Here is a 21434-nt window from a genome sequence, read left to right on the forward strand (position 1 = left end):
TGTGACGACGTCCGAAAGCCTAGTACGAACCATAGGAATAGTTAGGATACATATGTCATGACATAGGATTTTCGATATGTAATTTCGTGTAATACCACGTCTGGGACGTTGGCATCGATTTGAGATTTACATGTAAGACCATGTCTGGGACAGCAGCATCGAATTTGATTTTGTGTACGACCCTGTCTGGGACAGTGGCATCGATATTTGATTACATGTAAGACCACGTCTGGGACATTGGCATTGTACGAGATTTTCAAGCTATTTGCGTATCCTATTTGATTCCGTACGGTTCAACGGGCATTCTGAAAAATGAATAACTATGTGAATGTGTCTCCGATTCAGGTACGTTTGAAATGTATAACATTATTGAGAATGAAAGGTAAGTATTTGTACAATTGTGGACATATGATATATGTAAGTGAATTATAGTCAAATGAGCTATATGAGACTTATGGATATGTGAACATATTTTTCCATGAGTTACATGAATGAATTGGTTTAGAATTATGTTATGTGATAAGTTTATTTGTATATGGCTTACTAAACTTTTGAAAGCTTACTTTGTGTGTGTTTCCAATTGTTTTTAAATATTGAAGCTACCGGGAGCTTGGAGATCATCGAGGATCATCACCACACTATCGAACTCTATTTTGGTACCTTTTGAAAATGTGAATATTGAAGTATGGCATCTATAGGCTAGAAGTATTTGAATGTGTTTTGTGAAGTGTATATCATGCCATGTGATATGGCTAGATTAAAGTTGCTATTTAGTTTGGATGTTGATATATAATTTGTGTTAAGAAATGGTATGTTTTGATGTGCATAAATGGCCTAGTGAGAAATGGTCAATTTGGTAAGTTAGTTATGTGAATTACATATGGAAATGGTATGAATTTTGATATGACCATGGATGTGAAAATTTGGATAGTGACATGTATGAATGAGTGAGTTTGGTATGTGATTTTGGCATGTTTTGGTTTGGATAATAAGGATGAAATTGATTGGTGATTATATGACATAAGTGATGTATGTTCTGTGATTGAAATTGGTTAAAATTATAGTGCAATTGATGCTTGTAGGTGTGACCCAAAAACGATGGCAAAATTGACTTTGCAAATGGCCTATTTTTTTCCATACAGCCAGAGGCACGAGCATGTGTCTCAGCCGTGTGTGACACACGGTCATATTACATAGCCGTGTGTCCCCTGGGGTAGCCCTACAAATTTAAGTTAGTTTTGAGCATAGGCTAGACACGGGCGTGTAGTTGGCCATGTGGCCAAGTCAGTAGCCTCCCTAATTTTCACACGGCCTGGCACACGGGCGTGTCTTGTGGCCATATGGACAAGTCAATATGTATGCCCTGTTTTGTCACGGTTTAGACACACGGGTGTGTCTAAAGTCATGTGAGGGACACGGCTTGTTCACACGAGAGTGTGATCTTTGTAACATAGAAAAATTGTTTAGTTTCAAAAAATTTTGTATGTGTTTGGTTTAGTCCCGACTACTCCTTAATGCATGTTTAAGGTCTCGTTGACCTAAGAAAGGGACTTTATGTTGATGTTTGATTATGATGTTGTGATGTTTGTGAATTTAATTATAAAGTGTTCCGATATGTCTGGTAATACCTCTGAACCCTAGTCCGGCGACGGATATGGTTTAGGGGTGTTACACACCTTAAGTGCCAATACATGGCTGAAGCCATCTCAATCTTATATCTCATATAATGCTCGCTCTCAAGCTATCAACAGGTCTGCTCACACAAGCTGATGGTCAAGACATAACTACATGATGCTGCTCACACAAACTGACGAGAATCCGTAACACATACTGGAAAACTCAGCACCGGTAGAATGTACGGACTAGCACCCAAAACACAATAACTCCTAATGACATGTCGTTTGTACCCTAATCTATTCCTAAGGTTCAACCGGGATTTCACACGTAGCCAATTCTTTGATGAACTTTTCCATAAGATCGTATTCACAATTAATTCAATAATAAAGAATTTAAAATACAATTATATTAATACTTATTAACATACAAACTTACCTCGAATTTATACGGAGAGAATCAAACTATCAATCAACTATCTTGTTTTTCCCCCAATCTAATTTCGAACTTCGCTTTTCTTGATCTATATATAATCAATTTAACTTATTAAATTTTGATCTATATATAACCAATTTAACTTATTCAATTTAACCCAAAAATTATATTATGGCAAATTACACTTTTACCCCTAATATTTAATTTTTTTTACAATTTAGTCCCTAGCTCATAAATATGCAAATTCATGCAATTGAGTCCACACCCATGCTAGCCGAATTTCCTATAGACCCATAGCAGCCCAAAATTTTCATTATTTCACACATTTCACCATGAATTTTACACATTTAACAAATAAATCTCTAATTTGCAATTTCAACCAAAATCACTTAACAAATGTTGTTTATCTAACAACAACTATTCATTTTCTATCATCAAACATCAAAATAAACACATATTCGTCAATGGTAAAACCCTAAACCTTTAACGATTTTGCAAATTAGCCCCTGGGCTAGCTAGATTAAGCTACAATGATTTCAAAAACATAGAAATCATTAAAAACCGAGTCAAAATCACTTACATGCACAAGGAAGACTTGGCCGAACCTTGAAACCTCTTCAATGGAGTTTCTAATTTTTATTTTCGGTGGAGGAAGCTTGCTTGGAATATGATATTTGGTTATTTCTTTATTTTACTAAACTTATTTATTCATTCACTTATTTAACCTTTGTTATTAATCATTAAAATTCATTTAATCATGTACATAAATGTCCACTCATATTTCAAATGGTCTAATTACTAAGGACCTCCACTTTACAGTTCCATAGCTATTAGACCCCTTTAACTATTAGAACACAACTTTTTCACTTTATGCGATTTAGTCTTTTTTATCAAATTGAGCATTCAAAGGATAAAATTTCTTAACGAAATTTTCATATGACTTTATTAACATGATGTAGACATTAAAATAATAATAAAATAAATATTTTGACTTCAAATTTGTGGTTTCAAAACTATTATTCTGATTTAACTAAAAACGGGCTGTTACAGGTAAGCTCCCATGATCATAAATCTATAAAAAAAATACAAGAAAGGGGTTTAATTACCTTGAAAATTTGCTTGCTGAAGCTTAAGCTCCAAAAATAGAGTATTCTCCCTTGTTTTTCTTTTTAGGGATGGTGGAAGAAGATGAATACTCATTTTTCTTCGACTAACTTAGCTTTTATATTAAGGTTATTTGTTAAATAACTTTAATTAATTAGTTTAATTAAGCTTTATTATACTAATATATACATATTAATTAAGCTAGTGGAAACAACCATTAACATCCACTAATTCATGATATAAAATTGTTAAATAATCATTTTGGCACTTGTATAATTACATTTTAAGTCCCCAAGCCTTTTCTTAATTAAAACTCAATAGCGATTGAACATTTACAATTTTGTTCTTGAGCTTTAATTAACTAATTTCTCGGTTAAATTACTAAATCAAACCTTACTATAATTTCATCTTTACCTCGTAAATATCTCCATTTTATATTTACAGATTTGATTTACACAAATGAAATTCCAAAATTACATTTTTCAACATCACTGAAATTCAAATTTTTACATTTAGCACCAACAACTTACGTCTCTATAAATGTACTCTTAGCAAAAAATAAGAATATTATTAATGGCCTTTTCAATAATTACAGGCATTTCATCATTAAAATGTTCATAGTGACAAGTTCTTCCATCACTTGCAATTAGCTATCATAACTGTACAAACCTTTTAGCATCGAGCAAAATTCCTTTCAATATAAAATGTAACTTTTGTGATGATAAAGTATTTGCCGCTATAAAAGTGACGAGTACTTTTCGCCGTTGTAATTCGTACTTGTAATGAAACAAATTTCATCACTATGGTTAATATGTTTATCCTGTTACCATAATGGCCTTTTTTTAGCAACATGAAAAATTTTGTCATTAGCTACTCTTTTTTTTTTGGCTTTGGTATGAGTTTGTAGATCTTTTTATCAACCATGATAAAAGAAGAATTTTCTAGCAACGAATAAACTTTTTGTTGCTATAATGAATAGAAAAAATTTTAATTTTATCATTAAATTTTGTATTTTAAATTATCAACTTAGATGACATCATTAAAATAAAAGTAATAAATATGAAAATTTTAATTTAGTAGAAGAGAATTTTTTATTTTTTTTAGTAAACTTTAAAATCAATACCAAAGTAAAAAACAATGCAAAAATGGGTAGAATAAATTGAAAACATAATAAGAACAAAAATTTTATGACCTAAAAATGAAGAGAAAAACAAAAAAAAAGTTAATTTTTAATCGAAATGGTAAAAAAAATTATAAATAAAATAAAATCTAAATCTAATAATATTTGTACAATTACTCATTATATTTATATTTGATTTTTATGAGTTCGCGTGTATCTACTTCAACTGAACCCAAATTGAAAAAGTTTAAATATGCTAAACATTCATTTATTCTTTTAAAATCTGTATTTTTCTGTTTTAAGTTTTAGTTATTGAATCGTTATACTTTTTTTTTTAACTGCCGTTAAAATTGTTGATGTAGTTATTATTAAAAAAAAGGCATATTGACTTTTTTTAGTTCTTAACATTTACCTTTTTTATCAATTTGGTTTTTATTCTTTTAAAGTTTATATATAATTTTAAAAAATATTTTAAAAATTAAAAGTTCTTTCACTTTTTTAAAAAAATTAAAAAAATTGTGAAAAAAATAAAAAATCTTATAAATTAAAAAAATATTTTTTTAAATTCATTTCAAATAATTTAAAAAATTAAAAATATAAAAATTTCAAAAAATTTAAAAATGTGTTATTTACTCAATAAATGATAATAAGATCTCTTCAAACTTTGAGTTATTCATTCTGTCCATATGAAAAAAATTTGAACATATTTTTTTATTTTAAATCAAATTTATTATATATATTTATTTATGTAAATTTAATTATAAAATATATAAAATATTACTATAAAATCATTTTTAAATAAAAATACATATTCCAAGTCGGTTCAAATTAAATTTAATATATTTTTTTGTTCAAAATACACTATATTAAAATAACTTTATATAAAAATGGACCCCGTTTTGGCAAAATACAAAGGTAATGAATTAATTCTTGAAATTTTTATATGGTGTATTTTGATCAAAAAAAAATTTACACAATACATATAAATTAAAATGGAATTGATTTAGAATTTGTATCCTTATTTAAAAAGTATTTTACACTAATATTTAACATACTTTATAATTAACTTTAATTAAAATTATTTGTGATATATAAATGATCTGAGTTAAATTAAAAAAATATTTTTTTTCAAATATGATTTAATATGGACTGAATGAATAGCTCACACTTTAGAGAGACTTTATTACCATTAGAGGCATTCATGGACACGGGTAGGTTGAGGCTCAATTTTAAAATAATTTTTAGCTTCAAGTTTTTTTCGTCCAAATAAACCATTTGACTATTTATAATAATAATAAATTGTTTTTATTAAGTTCCATTATAACAATTAATATTAATATAAATTTTTATATTTTACTGTTTTAAACAGTAAAATGGGCCAAGTTGAGTCAACCAAAACTTAAAAATATAAACCCAAGCCCGTCTCGAAACAAGTCAAGCTCATCGAGTTGGTTGGGTTACAAAACCATGAACACATATTAATTCGAGTAAATATCATATTTTTTAAAAATTTTGGCAATATTTTTAGAATTAGACCGATGGTCAAACCTGTCCAACCACTATGTCTCAGTTCGACCGTACAAAGCAAATACATTATTATAAGTGTAAAAATTCAAAAATTCTAATTATCGATTCAATTATAAATTCAACCGTTTTTAGTTTAGTTTAATTAGTCTCTACTGGTTCGTAGGTCAACACATTTTTTACCTCACTAGATTGAACCCCCAACCAGTTCCTAATTCAATCGATCTAACCAACCAATTCGATCCAATTCAAACAACACCAAATTTTAAAATTTTTATATCTATTTAAAATTTTAAAAATGATTATCGAAATCATTTTTGTTCTTAAATTTTAAAAAGTTTTTAATTTTTTTTCATTTTTTTTGAATCGTTTAAAAAATATTTTTTTAATTTATAATATAAAAATATAAATTTAAAATTTTTTATGTAACTTTAAAAAATAAACACCAAATTAATAAACTGTAATCATTAAAAGTTAAAAGTTATTTGACGATTTTCAATTGCTACATCAATTTTCTATAATAATAAAAAAGCCCCTGCTACAACAATGACTTGAACTGCAAAATTAAGCGCGCAGACTGGAAATTTCTCAAATAAAAAAATATATGAAAAATTCAATGTCTCAAAAATTAAAATATAAAACTAAAATTTTAATTTTAATTTTAAAAGAGTACAAAAAATCAACATATTTAAACCAATTGATAACTCTAAGTTAATAGAGACAGTCATCTCTGGATCTCTCTTCATCAGGATTGTACAAGGATTGCATCCACTTATCAATTTTCTTGAAATTTCTCCTAGTAATTGTGTTCTAAGCATATTCGAACATGAACATGTATACAGAAATATAACCATGTAGATATCACCCGAATAAGAAAAAAAATTATGCCCGTATCAATCATATCTGAGTCCATGTACCATATATTCAAGTCTACCGAACTACCAACATTTTAGATACCGCAAATCTAACTATGACCGACAAAGTAGGATCAAGAGCTGTTATTGTTTCAAAGCATGCATCGAGTCAATCCTCCAATTGGCTATGTGTCACTTTTCTTTTTCTATTTCAATCAAATTACCAAAGTGACTGTACATCTGGTTGGGAAATAAACCGCCAACATGGGGCCTTGAAATAGAAGACTTCCCAACTGGTTGTTCTGAATCTTGCATAGCCCCCCATTCCTTTCTGCCAAAAGAAAACAGTACCCCCCAAACGTTAGATAACCATTGCGTTACAAATGCATTAAACAAACATGGGCACAGAAGCCAATTTTTTTAAGATGGCTTATTCAGCGAATGGATACAAACACTACATTTATACCCTCAACAGTTCAATAATGATAAAAGACAAATTAATACGAGAAATAACTCCAAAGATACCATCATCATCAGCTTCACCACAAGCAAGTTCTCTAACACAGAGTATATAGTAATAACCAGAACACCGTAACTGGAATGATAGTCAACAGCTGCACCATTTAACCTCAATTGGTCACATGCTAAGATTTAAGCCACAGCATTTACTTCCCAGTGACCAAAGAAGCATGCAATATAAACCAAAAGGTAGAAGAAAAGAAATTTGGAAATCTTTGATCGACCCCATTTCTACTGCTGAGATTCAAGAATAATCTGACTTTTATGGAACAGTTCTAATATACAAACTCAACATCAAATCAATGATGTTCATTGCTACAATTCCTAACCCTAAACTCTAAAACACTAATGACTTGCATTGGCACAATCCTACAGTCAATTAGAGCCAACTTAAAATGCCAACAGTGAAGAGATCTCACCCAAATCAATGATTAAACGATTCAACAAATAAAATAGACAAATGTGAAATACTAGCATTTAAGGGTAGGATATAAGTTTGATCGACTCACTTGGGCCAACAGCTTGCAGCAGACGGCTCAAATGGATAGGTGCCTACAGATCCATTGAGACTCCCATAACTCATTTCCTCCAGAGACTTGTTAGGAAAATGGTTATCACTGCCACATAATGGTGGAAAGGATGTATCCTGTAACCATGGGTCGTGATCACTCAGGCCGGGGACAGGACTGAATGTACCACCATTCTGGCCATTACCAAGAAAAACCTTCTGAGAAGATCGTTTACCAGCTAGTATAGGGTCCTCTTTCGCAAACAATGACGCCATAGTTTTCTGAGAAGAAAGGTGCAAAAGGTCATCCTTGTTTGATCTATTATGTTCCAGTGGTAGGAGCCAGCTTGCTGGATCACCCATCAAGCCCAGACCATCCTGACCAAGGGGAGAACTGCTCCACATCTGCCACGTCCTTTTCTCATTTGCATTAGTATCATCCACAGGAGAAGTTTGAAGATCTTGGGCCTTTGGGGTAGCACAACGTGACCTTGACAATGGGGATTCAATAGGTGAGGGCTTGTTAATTTCAGAAGAAGCAGATATATTCTTCAAACCACAAGGCCTTTCCGTTCCCACGTCCATCCCAAACCCAGCACCCAAGTCCAACTGAAAATTATCAAGCGACTCAGAAACAGGCCCAAGCAAGGATACCGGATCAGGAACATAACAGGGGTCTTCAAAAAGCTCTGGCTCTTCTGGTATAATTTCACTTAGCCCTTCAGCAGCACGAGGGAAAATGGGTTCAATAGCTGGTGAGAAACCTAAACTACTGCTGGGGACTCCATTTGTGTACATAGATATAAATGGTGATGGTAGTCCAAATTTGATAGGATTATCAAATGTCTGTATTGTTGAATGACTAGGAAATGGTGGGCTTTGAGCTTCTGGTTTATTCTTCAAAGTCGGTCTACTAATAACATTTGCATTTGAGACTGGAGGAAGAGAAGGTGAACGAGTAAATAACTGTTGCCAAGATTTTTTAGGTGCCGCCCAAAGTTGGGGTTCTGAAAGCACCTGCATTAAACAATTCCATATTTTAGCATTGTATCTTTCTATATAAATTTCTACAATGTGTACCAAAGACCACATAATCTTCAAGAAAACATCAAATTCTACAGAAATAGAACACGCTGATTCCAGGGAAAATATGCAGTATGCCCAACCAAACCAACAAGCCTTGGTCCCAATATCTCCGGGGCTCATATTGAAAACCAAGACATGAAAATATGTGCTGGACCTCAGACATGGAAGAAAGTGACAATGATAATTCAATTATATTGACTAACAAGGAAAGCATGAAATTTTTCATTTAGCACTGGAACTGACTGGTTAATGGTTGCTCTTTATATAGCCATAGTAGTTTACTCTACCTCGTAGTAACTTTGCATTTGGGATAATTTCAAAAGAAAATGCCTGTATTTTCATTATCATACAAAAAGGTAAGAATTGTACTAATTTACTAAAACAACGAACTCAAATAACAGGGTCAAATAACTTACAGAGTGGTTGATTTTAACATTCTTATCATCTCCATCCATACTCAACTTCCCAGCTATTCGTTCAGATGGACAGAAATCTCTCCTATTGGCTGAAGCATGGGCATGGTCTACAGGATTATTAGTTCTGTTTTCTTTTGCAATAGCAGGAATATTATTATTCTTTCCAAAGAAACTACTTCCCGAAAAAGCTTTAGAGGATGACAAATATGTACCCCTCATATGGTCAAGGTATCTAGTTCCAACATTTCCCCGGCTAAAATTAATTGCAGGAGTACTTTTAATTCCATGTCCTGTTTCTAGTGCATTTCCCTTGAGATAATCAGACCCAGACCTCAGATGTTCCCGGAAATCAATCTCACACTTCTTATCAGTGTCACGCTTCAGTTCAGTTTCCTTACCAGCTCTCTTTTCAAGCTCTTCTGTATCAGTGTGGCTCTTAGTAAATGCTTTATCTTTATCTTTCCTTCTCTCTTTAGACTTATTTTCTGCTTCCCTTTTTATCTCTTTCTCCTTAGCAGATGGTGATAATTTGCTGCGATCTTTTTCAGCCTCCAGTTTTTCATCCCTCAGTCTCCTCCTTTCTTCCACCAATCTTGCAACCTCCTCTCTTTGCTTTCTCTCTTCTTGCTCCAAAAGCTCCTTTTCTAACCTAGCCTGTCTCTTTTCTTCAGCTTTTCTGCGCGCTTTTTCTCCTCTGCTCTCATGAAAGCTTGTCCCATTCTCACCCCTCTTAGTCAACATGCCCCTGTGGTCTGCTTCAGATGAAGCATCATAAGTTGATGAACTAACCCCAAAAATCTTTCTCAGAAGCCACCTCATGCTCAAGAAGGACGTTAACAGTCTGCATGCAAAAATAACAAAGCCTGAATAAGATTTCTTCGCCAAACAATCTTCATCTCCTCCAAAGTCACCAGTGCCATTCTTCCAACAATAGCTAGGTTTCCCTGAAACAGACCCAGTGACCCAGTTGCCATTCTCTAGCCAATCCTGCCCACACATCCACCCATTCTCCGACCATCCCTTTCCATCCAAGATTTTCCCACTTTTTCCAACAAGATCCTTAATGATCCCAGAATTTGAAATACCCAGACCAGGTGGACCTGGCAAGTCCAAAACAGGTCTCTTTGAAATATGGCCACAATAAGAGCACATAAACCGACCACCACTAGGTTTCTGATCCCTATATGGAGTCAGACAGTTCCGACACCTTCGTGTTGCAGTTTTACGAAGCTTCTGCAATTCTATAGCCTCAAACCTCTTCCTCTCCCTGAGGCGTGCATTCCTTCTAACCCTCCAAGCAGATAACCGGGGCATCAAAATCTCATACCAAAATAGAGTTGCCAAAAGCACAAAAACGCAAGCCAGCCTTGGGGACGTGATCTCAAATCGAAAATCAGGTGGCAATAGCTGAGAAAGAGCCCATAAACCTATGAGAGGTATAACTAACCAAGGCAGCATCGTAGCAACCCGGCGAGACCACTTCTGAATCACACACAGTATACACATTATCCTCTAACCCAAACCTATCTTCCCCGTTTCGAAAATCAGTGGCTAAAAAAAAACCCTAAAATCAACCCTCCCAATCACGCAATTTCCTCCAAAAAGAGAAGGTCCCAAAATCGGACAATCAACCCAGGAAATCTCGTTCCAAATCGAAATATATATATCAAAGCAGCAATCCTTCAAGAACCCTAAGCAGCATTTACAATCGCGAATCCTTCAAAACTAGAAATGAATAAAAAAAGAAAAAAACTAACGTGGAATTAATATTTGAATTTTTAATAAATCAAATACATAGAAGAATACATTCAACTAAAGCCCTAGAAATGGATGGATTCAGTTTTTTTTTTCTCTCTCTCTTATGTTATTTTCCCGAAAAGTTTCTTTCTAAATGCTGAAAGGCAAGCGTGAGGGATTCGCGGAACTTACAGACTCAGAGTCCATTTCGGAGCCGAATCGGGTTGGAGCGGTATGTGAAAATAGATAAGAGAGATGTGCAGAAGAAAATAAAGGAACCGTATTATTACTGCAAACGATAATTAATTTTTAACACGCAATCTCTCTTAACCGGTTTTTTTGGGCCGCCTATTTCTTAAACCGTTTCGTTGAAATGGTCCATTTAATATAATAAATATTAAAAATTAATTGTTAGAATTTTTTATTTGTATAAGTTTGTTTTTTTAAGGTAAAAGTATCGCAGAGGTTTATGTAATAGGAGTTGAATTACATTTTGCTCTCTTTACATTAAATTAAAATGTAAACTGGTCTTTTTTGTAAAAAAATTTATCTACTTGTATTGTTAAAAATTGATGTGATTGACGGAATAACTAGATAGAGATTTGTGATGTGTTATGTATATCTTTTGTTGATAGATAGAGACCAATTTTTAACAATTGAAATGAATAACTTTTTTAACAAAAGGACTAATTTGCTCTTTAATCTAATGTATAAGAGCTAATTTGTCCATTATTTAGTAAAGGGGTAAAATGCAATTTGACTCCTAATACAGAAACTTCTATAATAATTTTACCATTTTTGTTAAAATGTGCCAAAACCTCCTAATTCTTTATTAATTTAGAATTTAGTGTTTGCGCTCTAATTTTCAAAAATTTAATCTCTATATTTTTTAGATTTCAAATTTTAAATTTAATAGTTAACATAAATTTTTTTAATTTGTTTTTAAAATAAAAAATATTAATTTAATTATCATGTAATTAAAAATTGATAATATAATAAATTGAATATTTTTTAAAATATTTTTAATAATATTAACAATTAAATTTACGAAAAATACAAAGAGTCATTATATATTTTAACCTAATTTTTTTAATCATCCGCCTCCGATTATGCCGACCTTCTTGCCCTTTCTAAAAATTTTGGCACCTTATAATATAAGAAAATTGTGTTTGTCTATTTTCCAACATGTTTATCCTTTTAATTGAAGATTATTATTTTTACTAAATTATAACACATTTGACACGGATGAGTGCGGACCAGGAAATTTAACCCACAATTTTTTTTAAAAATTTTCTTTATTTTTTTTTTCAACCATTTTTTTCTAAGAAATATTTTTAATACTTTAAGAGAGTGTTAATAATCAATATGAAAAAATTTATCCAAACTTTACCCATTGAAAAATGTTTTTTATCGAAAAAAATTTTAGGTAAAAAATATTTTGAGTTTATTTACTGAAAATAAATTTATAAAAATATAAAGAACACCTAAAACGCTTAAGAAACTGATACTAAATTATATAGATGAGTGCAAAATAAGATTATAAGTTTGTCTAAGTTGCGAATTTGACTTAGGCTGACACAACCCTAGACACAACCAAATCTAAGTCAATTCTAAGAATTTTAAAACTAAAGGGAGCAATTAAAATTGATAATTAAGATAGAAAAACAATTAAATAAATCAATAATTAAATCTGAACAACATAGAATAAAGGGGAAAATAAAATGGATAGATGGATTAATTGAAGTGGCGTGTAGAAGTCTTAAAGAGCCTTGGAAACCCGATGAATTCACAACACCCTTCAAACGACTCTAATTTTCCCTCTAAGAAAGAGAACTTGGCGAGAAAAAAACTTGAAAATAATCCTTCCAATCTAAAAATATTGGTAATTTTTTTCTAAAAGAAAACTCGGGAGAAATTATTAAAGAGAAATTTTTTAACTCAAAGTGAATAATGAATGAATTGATTGTGTACAATGAAGAGGCTTTTATATAGGTTAGCTAAGTAAATCCAGATAAAACTATTAAGTATACTGAAATTCTGATTAACTTAAACAATAAATAGTTTTAAACTAAACTTTCTTATTAAGCTTTAAACTTGTAACCCAATATGATTTAAACTTAAATAAAAAGTCTGAAACTTGTAATTTTCGTAATAATTTCGTCTAGAAATTATGTTCACACAGCCTTCACTAAAATAGTCATAACCTTAGCTCCTGAATTTGAAATCGAGTGATTCAAAGTGAGTTTCGAAACTAAGAGATAACTCTTCAAACACTATACAGACATCTAAGACCATAAATGTCTAGATCCCATTCAAAAATTCGTCGCAAATTGACTAATATTTTCTACTTGAAAATTGACAGTTTAGTTGATTTGACTTTAATAAATTTCATATATTCTGTGCAAGTTTCATTCCCTCTTTTAAAAATGAATTGACTTTAACGAATTGACTTTAAACATAAGGTTTAAAACTAATAATAATAACAATACATATAAAATATATACGAAATTAAAATAAAAATTAGTTTAAATGGTAAGTAAAAGAAAATTTACACTATAGAAAAATAGGTCTTTAGCGGCATTTTTTAAAGCTTTTTAAGCTTTTAAAAACACAAAATATATAGTGGTGCATAGGAAAAGTTGTAACAACTCGATTTTCAATGGTACCGAAAATGATGGTTTCAGAACCCTATTCTCTGATGATTGAGTCAATAAATATTATTTATTAATATTTATGAGTCAATTATAGGAATATGTTGAATTTTGATCTAAAAATTTTAATGATTGGATGATTAATTAGGGCACAAAAACTAAATCGTAAAAAACGTAAAAGTTAATTACTATTCATTTTTATTAACTAAAAGCTTACTTAATATTATTCAAGAGTCTAAGTCGCAATTAACAACTTTAAATTGTAATAGACGGTTAATGCCTTATAATTAATAATTTATATTTTTTTAATGTTAAAATTAAGTTAAAATATATTAAAACATAAAACAAAGTTAATGGCCATTTTTCATTAATCTTTTCCCCCCTTCACCGTCGTTTCTCCATTGAAGAGAAAGCCAAAGCTTTGGGCCAACTTATTCTTCAAAATTGGTAAGTAATTTTTAATTTTTTTTTGTAATTTTTATATTTTTAGAATCTCGGAAGTATAATTTAATTAGTCTTGAGATTAATTTGTAAAAGCTTTAAATTTTTAAAAGGTTATCATTAATGATTTCTTGAATTTTATTTTAAATGTTAAATGATAGATTTGTAAGCTTCGAAATGATCAAAAATTAATTTGTAAAATGGATTTTGTTAATTTTGAGTATCAGGATTAAATTATAATTGTCAAATTTGAGGTGTAATTTTTGTAAATTTTTTATTCTATAGGGTTATAAATGGATGAAATTAAAAACAGATTGAAAAATGAAACTTAAATGTGAAAGTTATAGTTGTTTCGATTTTAGGGACTAAATTGAATAAAATGTGAAATTTTAAAAAATTTGTGAAAATGCAATTAAGCTGTCATATGCGTGGAACTAGAGGTTTTAAGGTAATTGAAACTGATAATTTAAATTGAATTACCATATAAACTAATATTTGAACCAACCAGTAGATAATCAAGGAAAAAGAAAAAATGTCGATTAGTCCTTGACAATTCAATTGTTGTTGCTATTACCTGATAATTTCATAGGATATAGTTATGTACTTATATGTATTGATTGTGGTTGAATTGTGAATTTATAGTGTTAGTGTAACGACTCGAAAGTCAGTGATGTCAAAAAAATACAGTTTCGGGACTCTGTTTCCATAAACCTAACCTGTATTTACAGAGTTATTTTTTTAAGTGAATTGAATTTTGAATTAGTAATTTGGCCGAATTAGCTATTAATTAATGTTCAGGGACTAAATCAAAAAAGTTGCATAAGTTAATTGCTATAGGTTTTAATTGTTAAATGACTAAAATTGTAATTAAGCCAAAGCTCAAATTGGCAAGTAAACCATTTTATATTTGATAGTGGGCGGTTTGCTGGTATTTTTAATTATTATATATATATATTTATTTGATTATGAATGATGCTATAGACTTGTCTTCTTGGGAGGCTCTGTTAATTGAGTTAATATGGTATGAAAATTTAACCATTCAAAGTTAACTAAATAGGTAGAGTTGTTTGGAGTCTTGATGGAAAGCAAGGTTAAAATTTTATTAAAAAAAAGAAGGGATGTCATAAGAAAGGAGGTTGCATGTGAAGACATTGGGGGACAGACCATGATTATGGCTGGCTAAATTTACTATCAACTTACATCATTTTAATGATTATTGAAAGTGGAGGAAAATAGGACAGTGGAAGGGTCGTTGGACGGTAATAACAAGGTAAGAGAGAAAGGTAAAAATAAATGATTTTATTTCTTCTTCCATCCCATTTTTCTTCTTTGGCCAAGATTCAAATGAAAGGAGGGAGAAGGCACAGCTGCATGTTGATGAATGTGGGAGAATTTGCTTGTTTAAGGAATTTTTTTTTTCTCAAAATTGGTAACCTCACAACCCCCCCCCCCAACTATCTTCATATGGGTTAAAAAGAGAGAGAATGGACTCACGGTGATGCATGGCCGTGAGTTGTGGGAGGGAAGTCCTTTTTCTTGTTAGCTAAATTCTTTTGCTGCTGGAATTTTGATTGTGTTTGTGATAGCTTTCATAATATAATGATATGATTATTTGGTTAAGATTGCAAGGACGGAAAGAACTCAACCGGCAAAGGGGAGTCCAAGATAAAGTAGATAGCCTCGGTTTTACGAAGATTTTCTGTGAGTTTCGAACCTCAAATAATATATCAAACTTTAAAATTTTCCAAAAAAATTAAATATGAGAACACTCATGCTAAAATCAAATAGCTTAAAAACTTAAATAATTTTTTAATATATATTTTCGATTAGTATTGAAAAATCACAATGGTAACTTCAGTTCTAGTGTGGAGCATGAAGTTTCACATGATAATTAATCTCATTTTTATTAGGAAAGAAAGTTTAATTGAGCAGTTCAATTATTTATTCTAAATGGAGCGTCAACTTAAGTGGAGCTCCAGGTTCTGACTGCAAAACATCAGTAAAAAGTCCTTTGTCATATTTGATTTCTTTGAGAACTATTACATATGATTTTTGCAATGAATAAGAAAACCGAATAATTAGCATTTTTAGAGAGAGGGAGAGAGAAATAGCTATAACACGGATGGCAAAATTGAATAAACAAGCATTTTTTAAAAAAAATTAATCAGAGCCGTAGAGATCTGCTGAAAGCTTTCCAAGACATGGGATTTTGGGGGTCAGCCACAGGCTTCTTCCCAGCATTACCTTTCAGAGAGAGAGAGAGAGAAATAGCTATAACACGGATGCAAAATTGAATAAACAAGCATTTTTTAAAAAAAAATTAATCAGAGCCGTAGAGATCTGCTGAAAGCTTTCCAAGACATGGGATTTTGGGGGTCAGCCACAGGCTTCTTCCCAGCATTACCTTTCCTACCAAGGATTGGTTTCAGCAACTTCTTCAGGACCCTGTTGAAACCAGACCCACGTCGCCCTTTCCGCCCCTTTGGCTTCACCGCTGGCGGCGGAGCTTGAAACTGTGAGCAGTACTGCGACCTTTTAGCAACGCTTGGCTCGGATAGGCTCCGACTCAATATGGCTTGGTTCAGCTGAACCTCGAAGGAAAGCCTCTCAAACTGGTCCAGCAATGTGCTCTGTTCGTCCCCGAACCTTCTTAGAACAACTGATATTTCGTCCATGCTTTTGTTTTCATTTGTTAAAACCATTTGCCTTTGCTCATCAAACTCAGCATTCTCATTCTCCTAATTCTATCTAGCTATATATGTGTGAATCTTTGCTCTTCGCTTTTTGCTTTTGCTTTTTGGTGTTTCTCAAGAAGAGGAAAAGCCGATTTTGGAGTTGAGGATTGGCTTGCAACGGGAGGAAACTTAATTGTCCAAGCAAAGTAGCAGAAAAGCGTCAACACAACAGATCACCTACTGCATGGAATGTGAGACGCTATATGAAAAATGTAAGAATTAAAATAATTAAATTAAAATACATATAATATATAAGTATAAGTTTTAATAGCAGAATTTGACTACACAATGAAAGTTAATATGAATAAGATTTAATCTAACTGAGTAGAGTTCAAACAATAAAATATATCTTTGGACTTAACTCCAAACTCGAGATATATTAGATTTTATTTAGAAAATGCAAATACGAACATAAAATACGAATTTGACACAAAAATATGGTAATATAATTTTTTTTTAAATACAACACGAGTGTGGAATGATGATGGTTTTTGGAATTGGATCAAACATGTATTGGTTGGGAATAAAAAAGTTACATCAGTTGATTCATGAATTTGTACAAAACAGACTAAAACGTTGTTGAATTTGTTTTTATTTTTAATAATTTTTTAATTAAACTAGAAATGATGAATTATAGATTTTACTAGTTTAACTATTAATCTAGTTCTAAAAACTTTCAATAAAATATGATAATAAAAAAATATTTTTTTATATAATAACATATCATAGAAGTATAAAATTAATACTTATCAAATTCAACATGAACACCCAAATAGCATTTGAATTTAAAAACTTTAATTTTAAAAGATCCAGTATAACGAATTACTCATAATGTATTTGGAAGGAAAGAAAAAAAAAACTGTGTGGGCATGTCCAGTGATATCTAGACCATATTCTGACTGTCTGGCTCTATTTTCTATGTTCTTTAACGTGTACTTAGAATTAGTATTCAATCGAATCGAATAAAAAAATTTCGAGTTAACCGAGTTGATGAATCTTATTTTATCATTCTAACTCGATTTGAAGTTTTCTCGAATCGAGTCGAGTGAGATAAAATTCAAATCGAAGCAAATATATTTGTTCAAGTTAAATTTAAAAAATGATTTTGGGTCCTTATAATCACTATCATCCACCGTAATCAAATTTTTTTCATCGTAACCAAATTTTTTATTAACTTTCATCTTTAATAATTTATATATGGGTTAGCTTATTTGCTTGCTTAGTTGCTTCAATTATTTTTTGATTCTTGTTACTGTGTATGTTGAAATTAAAAAAAATATATTAAACGTAAAAAATGTGATTTTTTAATAAAAGTTATCTTAAAAATAAAATGTGAAATTGATACCAACATAAAATTTTAACAGAATATATTAGAGCATCATCAATAAATCAATTTTAATAAAAAATTTATAAAGATTCAATATGATTAAACAATTCAATAATATAAATAGTAAAAAAATGTGAAATTTAATTTAATAATATAAATAGTAGATATAAATAAAATTATTTAATATTTAGGTTTAGGGATTTTTTGGATGATTTTAATTTTTAATTTAAGAGTAAAATGTGAAAAGTAAAAGTTTAGGTGGAAAATAAAATATTTTGGAGGTTGAGGAAGTAAAATTTTGGTGGGAAAGTAAATAGAGAGAGTAAAATTTGAGGGGGGAATGAGTTTGGGTAGAAAGACGTGTTATGAGAGAGGAATAAAAGTTTTGGGAGAAAATAAAGACGTTTAGAAGTTTGGAAGTTTGGGGTAAAAATGTAAAATATTATAGTTTGGCATTCGGTTTATTCGAATTATTTGCGTTATTCGAATTCGAAAATTAAACTCGATTCGAACTCGAAATTCGAAAAAAAGATTCGAGTTTACCCGAATAATTTGATTCATTTAACTTGAAGTTTAATTTTTTTTTATTTTTTTGAATCGAATCAAGTTTTACTCCTTCTATGTGTTCTCAATTATCTAACGTGTATCAAAATAATATGTGTTGTACATACTTAAATACTCTCATGATAGAAGCGATCCTCCTCTATAGGGTTTTATTTTTAAAGCTTGAAATCAAATAAACTCGTTTATCTAATAAAATTAAACGATTATTTTGACTAATAAAATTAAACGATTATTTTGATATAGTTTGTAAGGAAGATCAATAAAGCAATAGGTATGGTAATAGAAAAGAGAGAGGTGATTCCAATGTGTACTTAAAATGGTTGAGCCTAAACCATGGGATGGGAGTTGTCCAAAGTTGTAAGCATTCTTCAACCAAAGCCGCAGTTAATGATGTTCCACTTTATTCTTCCTTGCAACGAAGTCATGTTTTGTTCTAAAGAAGCTTATTTAACACAAAAGTGGGTACGTACTACCACTAAGTAATACAATCAATATCCAACTCGTGTTTTTCTTTTTTCGCTTTATGAGCTGAAGCTCAGTTAACTATTACTTTTAGAGCTTAAACAGGATAAAGTAAAAGTTCCTCAAACTTTAAAATAATAATAATATTTAAGTTCTTCTTTTTTCTTTACACCCAATTAAGCATTTAAAATTTTAAAATGCATCAAAAAAGTTTTTAAACTTTTTTAAAAAAAGTAATGAAGCCCCTGCTCTCTTTTCACTCAATTGGGTACTTAAACTTTCTAAATGCATCAAAAAGATCCTCAAAATTTAATAAAAAAACAATTAAACTCATGCTCTTACTAAAAATTAGAAAGAAAATTATAAAAAATAAAAAATAATTGTTTTAGAAAAATTATTAAATTTTAATAAAAATATAAAAAATTTAAATTTTTTATAAAAAAAATCATAAAAATTTGAAAAAATGTAAAATTTTATAAAAATGATAAAAAATTAACTACCCTGAGTTTTTTTCAATTAAAGTCATCACGTGTCGCAACATAGCATGACATGTGGCGAAAATAATAAAAAATAAAAATCAATAAAATTTATAGAAAAATTATAAAATACTTCTTTTGATACGATAATTTTTATAAATTTTTTTACGAAATTTATATTTCTTTACATTTTGTATAATTTTCTTATGACTTTATAAAAAAATTATATTTTTTTTATATTTCTATATATTTTATAATTTTTTGCGATTTTATAAAAATTTACAATTTTTATATATATTTACAATTTTTATATTTTTTCTAATTTTTAATAAAAGCAAGGACTTAATTGTTTTATTTGAAAATGTTTGAGAGTCTTTTTGATGCAGTTTGAAAATTCAAGTATCCAATTGAGTGAAAAAAAAGGGCTTAATTGTTTTTTTTAAAAGGTTTGAAGGTCTTTTTGATGTATTTTAAAAGTTTAAATACCCAAATGAGTGAAAAAAAAACAAGGAATTAATTATTTTTTTAAAAAATTTTAAGGGTTTTTTTCACCCTAAAGCTATTATTTATATGTCTACCGTTAAAATAGCCTACTTCGCTTCTTAATTAAAAACATTTAATTAAGGGCTTATTGTAATCTTATTTATTTATTAATAAAAAAATAATTTAGTTTTTTTTTAACTTTAGGTAGAAAGATATTTTGCAAAAAGAAATAAACCATAAGGTTAAAAAATCGACATTTTCGTCACATGAAATTGTAAAATTACTAATGAGATGATTGAAACATAATTCACATAGTTTCTTTTCATATGTGAATTAACACGTAAATATTCACTTTACATGAAACATCTCATATACGACTCGATTATTGAGTTCGAGTTACAAGATATCACATTTATTGTCGGAGTAACTACAACCAATTACAACCCAATTTAACTATTTTTGGATATTGGTAAGTATATTGCACATTCACAATATATTATATAATCATTATTGGATTTTTACGAGCTTACGAAAGCTCTTTTGCTAACTCGAGATCGAATAAAGACCAAAATGTAAGATTTTCAAATTATTAGATTGACATCGCAATTTTGGGGGTTCCAGGTTGCGACGTAACTCCTCAAATTCTCATCATTGCGACATTGAGAGCCTTACATCGCGATGTGACCATCTGTTTACAAATGGTACCTAGCAAAATGGCCAAACTTATATCCACCCTGTTGTAACACATAAACATACTCTCAATACTTCATAAACTATTGAAATTGTATCATCCTTATTGATCTGCCACAATTCGTTGTGGCAAATTAAAGTTTTTTTGACACTTAATGACCTTGTTTTCGGATCATTTTATTAGTATTTCAATTAGTTTTCCAATTTAGTAGGTTAGATGCACTTTTAGTAAAATAAACGTTTTTATGCATATTTTGGTATTATAACGACCCATTGAACCAATATGGGCCTAGGGTAGGTGATACGAATGAATGCGGAATAAGAACGTAAGTTTGTCCAAGTTGCAGATGTGACTTAGGGCTCTAGACGTTCGAAAAGAAACTTGGATTTTGACACAATATGAAACACAAACGAATCCAAGTCAGATAAAAAAAATAAAGAAAGCAATTAAAATAAATAACTAAGATAAATAAAATAGAACAATAAATCAAATATTAGAAAAATAAAGAACATAAAAAGATATGAAAAAGATGGGACGTGGCGTGTAGAAGTCCTAAGGAGCTGTAACAGCCCGTTTTCAGTGGTGTCGGAAACAATGGTTTTAGGACCACAAATTCAAAGAGTAAATTCGTAATAATTAGAATTTAAATTACATGAGTTAATTATAATTTTATATTGAATTTTGGTT

The 21434-nt window shown here is 30.2% G+C and overlaps 1 protein-coding gene and 1 pseudogene across 1 annotated transcript; both read right to left on the bottom strand.

Annotated features, from left to right (window-relative positions):
* Positions 1-6425: 6425 nt before the first annotated feature.
* Positions 6426-11183, bottom strand: LOC107887041 (uncharacterized; annotated as a pseudogene).
* A 4828-nt stretch (positions 11184-16011) lies between these two features.
* LOC107888144 (uncharacterized) lies at positions 16012-16910 on the bottom strand. The gene is made up of 2 exons (XM_016812279.2): positions 16414-16910; positions 16012-16253 (listed from the first exon to the last, which is right to left on the bottom strand). The coding sequence occupies exons 1-2, from the start codon at positions 16709-16711 to the stop codon at positions 16174-16176; spliced, it is 378 nt and encodes a 125-aa protein (XP_016667768.1). The 5' UTR covers positions 16712-16910; the 3' UTR covers positions 16012-16173.
* Positions 16911-21434: the final 4524 nt, after the last annotated feature.

Source organism: Gossypium hirsutum, chromosome A03, assembly GCF_007990345.1.
Source record: "Gossypium hirsutum isolate 1008001.06 chromosome A03, Gossypium_hirsutum_v2.1, whole genome shotgun sequence".
In the NCBI taxonomy this organism is placed as follows: domain Eukaryota; kingdom Viridiplantae; phylum Streptophyta; class Magnoliopsida; order Malvales; family Malvaceae; genus Gossypium; species Gossypium hirsutum.

What these genes read in the sequence shown, in the direction of transcription:
- LOC107888144 (XM_016812279.2), bottom strand. Translation starts at nt 16,711, where the DNA reads ATGGTTTTAACAAATGAAAACAAAAGCATGGACGAAATATCAGTTGTT. An exon ending in ACCAATCCTTGGTAGGAAAG is followed by an intron (nt 16,254 to 16,413) that starts GTAATGCTGGGA and finishes TCTCTCTGAAAG; the next exon opens with GTAATGCTGGGAAGAAGCCT.